Source organism: Euphorbia lathyris, chromosome 8 (genome assembly GCF_963576675.1).
Source record: "Euphorbia lathyris chromosome 8, ddEupLath1.1, whole genome shotgun sequence".
NCBI lineage: Eukaryota > Viridiplantae > Streptophyta > Magnoliopsida > Malpighiales > Euphorbiaceae > Euphorbia > Euphorbia lathyris.
In genome coordinates this window covers 32,425,743-32,435,150 of record NC_088917.1, presented here as the reverse complement: position 1 = coordinate 32,435,150, position 9,408 = coordinate 32,425,743, and the positions used below count along the sequence as shown (strand labels likewise).

Here is a 9,408-nt window from a genome sequence, read left to right as displayed (position 1 = left end):
ACTTCGTTCTTGACTTTCTTATATCGGTGTGCTGATTTCTTCGTCTTTTGGCTCCTAACTTAGGTGTTTTCCTTCGTTTTTGATCTCTTTTCGTTCCTATTTGGATTTTATCAAATATTTAGGTACCTTGCAAGAAAGAAACATATTCGGAAGTAAAATTACGCTAAACAGATATAAACAGTACGAATTCGAAGCAAAACTGATATAAACACTAATGATATTTTTAGATATACTTTGGGCTTAACACATTGCACCTCTATATTGTTTGTTATTTTGTTAACAATACTCTTTTATAAGTCTTATAAGATAATGAAACTCATAAACGTAACGGTTGTTTGGACGCAAAATTACTACATATTTTTTTATTAAAAATTACTATATATTGGAAATGAAGATCTTTATTTATCTTTTTATCAGTTTGACACATATCTCTAAATATATTTATGGCGAAGTTGGATCAAATTCCGTTATTATATATTGTAATTTCCAAAGTAAGCAGATTGTGGACAACTAATGATGGATATTTTGAATTAAGATTTGGAGCATCACAAATAAAATAAAATAAAACAAAAATTGCCGATAGATCACATGCAAAGTGTAATATATAATGAGGCATTAAGATCACAAAATCTTTTATCCTCTTAATTCGGTCATTTCAATTTGCTCTCTCTAATCACATTTATATTTAACAATTATTATAAATAAGTATATATTAATTTAATTAAAGTCATGACAAGTATTGAAAATTAATAATGTTTAAGCAGTACGACTAGAGAATCTTAAATGATAATTGGCTCAACTTCCTTACAGTGCTATTATTAATCAAATTGCTATTGTTCTTGAGGAATTTGTGCTTCAATTTTGAATATAATAAAGAAAGGATTAAATTAAAAAAAAATATGACTATGGGTATTTATATGAGAAAATAATTAGTGGCCGTGAAGAACAAATATAGTGAAGGTAAAGTTTGAGCCTAAAGAAATTTAGGATTTTTAATATATCTCGGTTTTTTTTAAAACTAATATATGTCGTTTTAGGATTATATTCATTCTGTTTCACAAGAGATGTCTTTTTAGAGATTTTTTTTTGTTTCATAATACGTAACGTTTTGATTCAATCCATGATTAATTTTTAAAACATACTCTTATTTAAGTTGTCCTTTAATTAAAATGATGTGTTACACAAATTAATAAAAATAATCGATATAAAAAATAAATTTTTTTTTATTAAATTCAACAAAACCTTTTTTTTTTTAAAGTTGTGCGCAATGCACTTATATTAAAGAAAGGAATATTACGTTGTCAAAAAAAAAAAAGAAAGGAATATTACATTAAAGAGAAGAAAGAAAAAACCTCACAACTCACCCCACCCATGTGATTCGAACCCATGACCTCTGGTGTCATAGGTAACCCATGACCTCTGTGCAACAAAACCTTATTTTTCCGGTAATTATGTTGAACATTGTATGGAAATAAAAAGGATAATTTTGTCAATAATAAATAACTACAAACAGTTGTTTATAAAAAGTTCAAAAACGATGCAGTTTCCGGAGAAAATGCTAAACGATGCGGTTATATAAACTTAACCAAACGCTATATTTCTTGCGGTTTAGAGTGAAACGCTAAACGCTTTTCCGAAAAACTGAAACAAACACCTCCTTAATCAACGTCAAATACATTAGGCCATATTTCCTGGACATGCATATTCATGAAAATTGTCAATATGCTCAAAAGCTTTATTTTCGTCCAAAAGAATCAACAGAAAAAATATATATATTTGAATAATAGAATAAAAATGAAATTGACTAATTGAATGTATTTTTAATTGCTACATACATCTACTCAATCCGCACATCTTCAATTATAAATCCCAATTATCAGAAGAAGAAAAATAATAATAATAAAAAAAACTAAATTTACTGCGACTGAAAAAGTCTCTGCTTGCAAAAGTAAAATATAGCAAATATTAGTTGATTTAAATTTGCTGAATAATACATCTGTATCTGTTTTCAAACATATTGAATAAAACATCAGACATATAAAGTCCCATCCCAACCAAAAAGAATTAGAGGCTCAACTCAAATTCACTGCACTACGTGCAAACCTAACTAAACTTTCTATTTTTGTCAATGGAATTTGAAAAAGAAAAAAAAAGAAAAAAGATATATATCTGCACTGAATAGTGAATACAGAGACACCTTGCTTTATATGTGTGGTCAACCCCTAAAACCTCGACCACTTCATATACCAGCGTAGTTATTTTCAATGGTTAAGGAATTTTTCAGCTGCAAAACACCCAATATATAATTAAATAAATCACAACTGACATAGAAAGAATGCATGGATTGGATTAGATAGCAATTCATAAGTGAGCAAGAAAATAACACTATTTAATGGAAATGGCAAATATCATTATAACTGTGATATACTATTAGGTAGTATGTTTAAATTGATTAACTAAATGAATCATTATTAATATAGAATACCCAAACCAAACCAATTTGGATTGATTTGAACCGAAATGTATTTTAGTTCGGTTCCACACATAAATAAAAATAAAATCCTTTAATTTTTGAACCGAACCGATCTATATGCACCCTAGAAAAAAAAACTTAACCAAGCTAGGAAACTCTTGAACTTTTACTGTTGATCACTACAACAACAAATAATCATTTATTGTTCAATTGATTCAAACAGTATTCTAAATAATTTTAGTTTTTGAATTTTTTAGTTTTAAGGTGATTTATGTGTTGTTTAGTTAAAAGAGAAAAAATTGTTGTTTAGAGAATGAAATGTCCAAAAATGATAATTCGGAAAATAAAAATGATGGTTCATTAAAAAATATTATTCTAAATAACTTTAAATCTTGAACTTTTATATTTTATGATAGTCATTGTTATTTAACAGTAAAACCATTATATTAATAAAGTACAAATTGCAAACTTCAAGAGCTATATAGAAGAAAATGTCAAAGGTAACGCGCGATCCACATAATCAGATTCATGAGACTGATTAATTGGTTTAAAATTATTAGTTAATTAGTTTAAAATTTATCAGCTTGTTATGTATCAGAATCAAACTTAACTTTTGGGTATGGACTTGACATGGAAAAAAGTATACAAGGATAATGCTTGAGCTCGATTCTGAAGTTGTGCCGGAGATGGTTACGAGATGGTTACTAATGACATTAGCACGTGGAATAAGTTTTAATGGATTGTTGATAAATGTTGGGAGTTTACAAGTCGAGTTTGGGAAATCTGGATAGTTTCAGTTATCATGAATGTGATATGGCTTCTGTAGGAATCTAAAATTTAATTTTTTCCTGATATTAGTGGCTCTAACTTTGAGGGCGAGCTTTGGCGCATCGGTAAAATGTTTTTATCGTGTGACCGAAGGTCACATGTTCGAGTCTTAGGAGCGGCCTCTTACCAAAAAGATTGGCAAGGTAAGGCTTGCCCCAGTACACCCTTGTGGTGGGACCCCTCCCCGGACCCTCGCTTAACGGGGACGCGTAATGCACCGGGCCGCCTTTTTTATTAGTGGCTCTAATTTTCTTCTGTGATTAGGGCTTAAATTCTTTTGATTTTTTTTTTCAGGTTTTTTCTTTCCACTCCCTTATCACAAAAAAAAAAAAAAGTTAAGATACTCTTTTCATTTGAGTCGACTAAAGGAAAAAAAAATTGTATTGTTTTTTCTTTCTGAAAGTAAGAAATGTTGTATTAAGGTTCACAATTTGTTAGTAATTATTTGGATAGAATACGAATTTTCCCTTAACTTTGGCAGAATAAGAGAAATTGTCACAAATTATAATTTTTAGCCGAATTTCATCCGAAACTTGGAATATTAGGACAAATAGTCCTTTGACTCGCAAGTAAATCATATTTTCCAAACTTTAAACACTCTCAACGAACACATTAGTATTAACTAAATTTCTCCTCAAAAACAAAAGAGTGGAAATTCTTACCAACAACAACACAATAACATAAAATTTGGACAATGATTTCAATAAACAACTAAGAAATGTTTGGATTAAGTGGTTGTGTAATTTTTTTGTTCAGTAATGTTGCTTTTAATAAGAAAATCGATTATTTAAATTCGAAGAGATATCAAGAGTTATTTGTTCAATTATGTTAATTCTGAGAGCAATTTGATTCAACATGTCAAGATTAAGTTGAAATTTGGTTAAAAAATAATGGAATTAAGGATCAAACTGACTTTTTTAATTGATAGTCATGACTATCTGTTCATTTGTGCTAAGTTGATAGTGAAATTTGATTAAATGTGTCAAGATCAGGTTGAAATTTCGTTAAAAAAAATGGAATTTAGGGTTAAAATGATTCCTAAAATTGATAGTCAATGATCAATTTAATACTAATCCAATCTTATGCATCTATCAAGTCCTTAAGTTGTCAAGTTTTTGAAAATGAGTCCCAATATTACAAATTTTATACATTAAAACTTATTGTATTGGGCTAATTTGTTAAGAACTGTCTAAATTGATAATGGATAATAGCATTAAGGGTCATTTCGACCCTTAATTCAAAATGATGAATTGGGCTATATTGTCCAAGTGTATCAAGTTTAAAGAGGAGTTGGTACTTTTATCCATAATTATATTGAGCAACTAGAACAAAAAAAAGAGAGGCAAGAAATACCTGAGGCATCATGTTGTTGATCTGTTGGATGGTGCTCCATGTAATTGAGGAGAAACTTGAAGGTCTCAATCTCACATGGGATAGTGAGCCCGCCACTGTGATCAAACCCAAACTCCTCTTCAACCTTTTCTAGCAATACCTTAAACAGAGAATGGCTAAGGTAGCTAGTGGGGATGATAAACCTCCGAAGCTCTGGCCCAACATACACTGCCAAATACCCTTTAGGTACATCAGGTGGTGGTCCAGGACTGTGGCAACTTTCCTCGTCTGATTCACAACAAACCTTTCCTTTTAACCTATTACTAATATCTGGTGAAATCCCACCGGGATTACTACTAAATTCCGGTGAAACGCCACCATTAGCGCGGCTCCTCTGAGGAGTATTATTTGCCTTTGACCCAATTGTAACAGACTGCCATTTCTGCAGAAATTCCTTTAGCTTAACGATCTGCCTGATTCCTGTCAACTTGCTGCCATTATTCTCATCCATCGCTGATGTTTTATGGTTCCAGACTTGCAACTCTCATCAGATCCTCTTCCACTACATTAAAGTCCATCAATCACACAGATCAGATGAGGCATTTTTTTTGTATGACTAGTCCTAATAATTTGACAAAGGACAAAATTATGCCAAATTCCCTTTAACTATCACCCTATCTATTAGCAAATGTATATCTGTTGATCAAGGATGTACGAAACCGTCAATTAGAATGTATGAATGCGAAATTTTTATTTTTGCTTTTCAATTTCAAGCCCAACATTTGCTAATTAAGTTCTCCAAATCTTAATTATCTTAGCTGAATTTTCCTCTCGTACATGAAAAAGCATAATAGAAACAAAATATGATTATCACAACAAGAGGTGAAATTTCGAAAACACCCCTAAATTCCACACCTTGCCAAACAGATGACAAAACTATAAACAACGAGCGCATAGGCATGAAATAAGATCTATCTCAAAGAAATAAAAACAGGCACAAAAATGAGGATTACATTTCAACGACGCGACAGGCAATTCACAAAGTAAGCAAAAAAAAAAAAATAGCGATTAATCATCTTTCAGATCTCGTCACATGGATTTGAAAAACAAGCAATACATTAATTAAAATAACAACGAAATTACAAACACATCTAAAAGAATATCACGATTCCCGAGAATTAATGTTTGATGAATGTAAAGTAGCATTTAAAATGGCGTGCATGGAAGAAGAATAAATGAAATACCGGAAAAGAAGGACGGCGGGATCAGCAGCTAGGAAGACGGAGGAAAAACGCCATTAGAGCATCAGAAGTAAGGGAAAGGAAGAAAAGGAAGCAGAGTGCGGCGAGCTCTCCTTGGCGAGACACAGAGAAAACAAATCGACTACAGGAGGAGGAGAAACGTAATATCCATATATGTATATATATGCATATATATATCTATTTATAACTGCTTTCCTTTTCTATTGATTTCTAAGCGCAAGCAAGCATGTGTTTGTTTTATTGTGCCAATGAATTTTCGGTGCCTGGTATTCATATTTTTAGTTTTTTAGTTTTTGCCTATTAACTCCATTTACTCAACCTTAATATTTTATAAATATTTAAATACTTTTTTTTAAATATAAATATTTAAATACTTAAATGATTGAAAAAATGTGGGCTTCTTTTTTTTTTGCAAGATAATATGATTTAGCAAAAAAAAAAAAAAAAAACCAACACCTATTGTTTGTAATGTAATCAAGTTAACATATTACATATTAATAAGGGATATAGGTCAAGCTCAACCTAAATCAGCCCAACTACAAACAAATGGCCTATTCAGGGACTGCTCTTCGTCTATAAAAGGCGGACAAACCAGTCGTTAAAGAGGTTTGACCACTTTCTCTCTTTAATTTATTACCTCTCTCTCACTATTTAGAAACTACTTGATCGTCGAAGTGTTTCCAGGAACCGCTTCCCGCACATAGACAAAGTCCGATCACCGAGGACCTGCAGCTACTCCACATATCAAATTATTTGGTGCGGTGAACGTGGAGAGCAAGTGAACCTTAGATCGGTCAAAATCACATCACGCATTAAGCTATGGAAGACACAACATATATCACCTCGCTGAAAGAAATGTTGATTGCCACTGCAGGAACCTCCTCAAACCGGGAAAGGGAAGAACCGTCGTCGAGTCCCTTTGTGGCACCAATGAACCTGGCCCTCCTGCTCGAGGAGGTCAAACCATCGGAGGAAGAAGCATGCAACACCGCCCAGCTCATAAACTTCATTTGCAGCTTCCAAACGGCGCATGTAGTCCAAACAACAACTCAAATGAAGATCATCGATCAACAAATGAGCCTTTAGGAAGAGAACTAGAAAATTTGGCAGGTCCCTAAAGGGCACCCTAGACTGGTGGCGGTACCTAACCCCTCGAGGAGTCTGGCGATTTCGGATCCCACAACGACACCCTTACGAACTAGCATGACGGACGCAGCCCCACCCGCCGGAACCCATCTTCCTGTTAACAGGGCATCGATTTTGGGCATGGTGCCCAGGAAGTCGAAGACCTGCTGGAAGCCAAGATTCAACGTTTTCTTGACAAGCGAACCCTCGGTGGAGTGATGGGGGAATGTAATCTCCAACAAAACACCCCTAGTCCACCGTATCATCGAGACTCGTTTCCCTTGGGACCGGAAGCCCCCCATCGGGCATTCTATTCTGAAACGGAGGACCCCAATGACCATGTTGAAGGAAAATAGGCAATCATAGGGCAGCGGAAATACAAATTTTTTTTACCTATTTCCTTAAACCAATATCCGTTAATCGTTATTTCATACAAAAAAGGATATAAGGAAATACCTTATATGATGAACTATCTACCGCTGCTAACAAAGTGCCCTCAACTCTAGTTCCAAGTTCACGAGCACAAAGAAAACACAAGATCAAAGTAAGTTAGAATCTCAACTAAAGAAAACAATCAATAGAGATTGTCTCTAATAAATTAACACAAGATCAAAGAGAAAGAGGAAGAGATAAAATTAATCGAATGGAAGCAAGCAGTGCGATTTCGTCCTCTACGGTAGGGGGTTCAAAATTCTCACTCTACACGGGATTAGGGTTGGCCGAAATTTACATTAAATGGGGTATAAATAACCTCTTGTATCTAAACCCTAGTTAGATAGAATTAGGTTATTTATTAAGAGTTTTATTCCAAATAATACTCTATTATTATTATCTATAATTATATCTAAATATAAAGATAATATTAAGTTATTTGATAGGATAATAATTAGAAGCAATTTAATAACATTAAACCTTATAACTTAATTATCCTATAATTAATTTATTCCACAATTATAATATAATTACAATTGTCAAAAATTAAATTAATTCCCACATGTGTTTTACCACATGGATTTCGCCCCCCTCAATTAATGGGCCGTAATGGACTAAGTTGGGCTTCCATCTATTAATTACTATTCATTCATCTTTTTGGTTCTAAGTTTTATATGTGACCCATTAGGTTTTTATTACTACTAGCCGTATACAACCATTAAATTAATTTCTCAAAATTACATTTAATCTTTGTATAACGGAATGAGTGTGTGGACTGTGAATAGCAGAATCGTAAACATTCCCCAGAGCTATAAGAAGACAGGTTGATTCCATCGTTGACCTTTCCGTATTAGTTACAGTATAATTCGATCCTTTATCAACTACATCCTTGAACTGAATCTTACGACTATGGATTATGTCAAGTCATATATAGCGAGACGTTCGTTTTACTTATACAAGCCGAGTTAACTCTGAATAGATAGGTTAAGTGAAATCTCTATTTCAATTCTTAAGTTATCACCTTGCAAGGATTTAGAGTCAAGTCTTCCACAAGCGATCCTTGGATATATCTCATATTTATCAAGAGTGAAAAATGTTCAATCCAATGTTAACTATTCTGCAATTACTTCCTATGATACCCAACGCCTGCCCGCACACACCCTAGAGTCATCTCTGTTATGGATCGTGTTTGAATAGAGTCAAAGTACCACATTTCATAATTCATAATCACTAATTAACATTTCTTTGAGCCCGAGGATTACTTATACCTATTAATACCAATGTGATGAACAGGTGACATAGAATAAATCTATCCATCCTGTTATCTCAAGTCGAGTCCCCAATCCTAATGAACTCCTTCACTGGATTCATGTAACTGTCCAGATATCCACATATCTGAAACTTGTGAGATCAGCTCTTTGTCTCGACAGAAAACATTGTTACATTCAAGTCTCTATAGTATTATATCAATCCATATTCAAAACATATTACTTGACTTGGGGTGGTTTTAAGTTTATTAGTTTATTATAATGTTTTGTCTCACTTCATGCTTGTATGAACACTTTATAATCACTTTAAATAAACTCAGGGATTTCCTTTTATTAGATTTATTTAGTTCTTAAAAGTAATTGCCTTTATATAGTTTGAAAACCATATCTTATTAAAACAAATGATATAAAAGAACAATTTATTTAGAGCTGGTTTATATCCTAGAACAATTGACTATAGGATACTAAACCCCAATGCATGTCGCCTCTTTTATGAGCACTATCAACCTTTATTCTAAAGACGATGACATCATGTGCAAGGTTTTTCCGACAACCTTGTTAGGGAGCACCCAAGAATGGTACCGTGGATTGGTCCCGGAATCGATTGACTCTTTTGACCTCCTGAAAGACCTCTTTCTCTCGAGGTTCGCAGCAGCTGCAAAGGTCTAAAAAATCAGTTCTGACCTTA

The 9,408-nt window shown here is 33.1% G+C and overlaps 1 protein-coding gene across 1 annotated transcript; it reads right to left on the bottom strand.

The window, feature by feature from the left end:
* Nucleotides 1-1,954: 1,954 nt before the first annotated feature.
* On the bottom strand, nt 1,955-6,148 carry LOC136203075 (uncharacterized). Its single transcript, XM_065994124.1, has 3 exons — nt 5,878-6,148; nt 4,655-5,195; nt 1,955-2,284 (listed from the first exon to the last, which is right to left on the bottom strand). Exons 2-3 carry the CDS (start codon nt 5,142-5,144, stop codon nt 2,262-2,264), a joined length of 513 nt encoding a protein of 170 aa, XP_065850196.1. The 5' UTR covers nt 5,145-5,195; nt 5,878-6,148; the 3' UTR covers nt 1,955-2,261.
* Nucleotides 6,149-9,408: the final 3,260 nt, after the last annotated feature.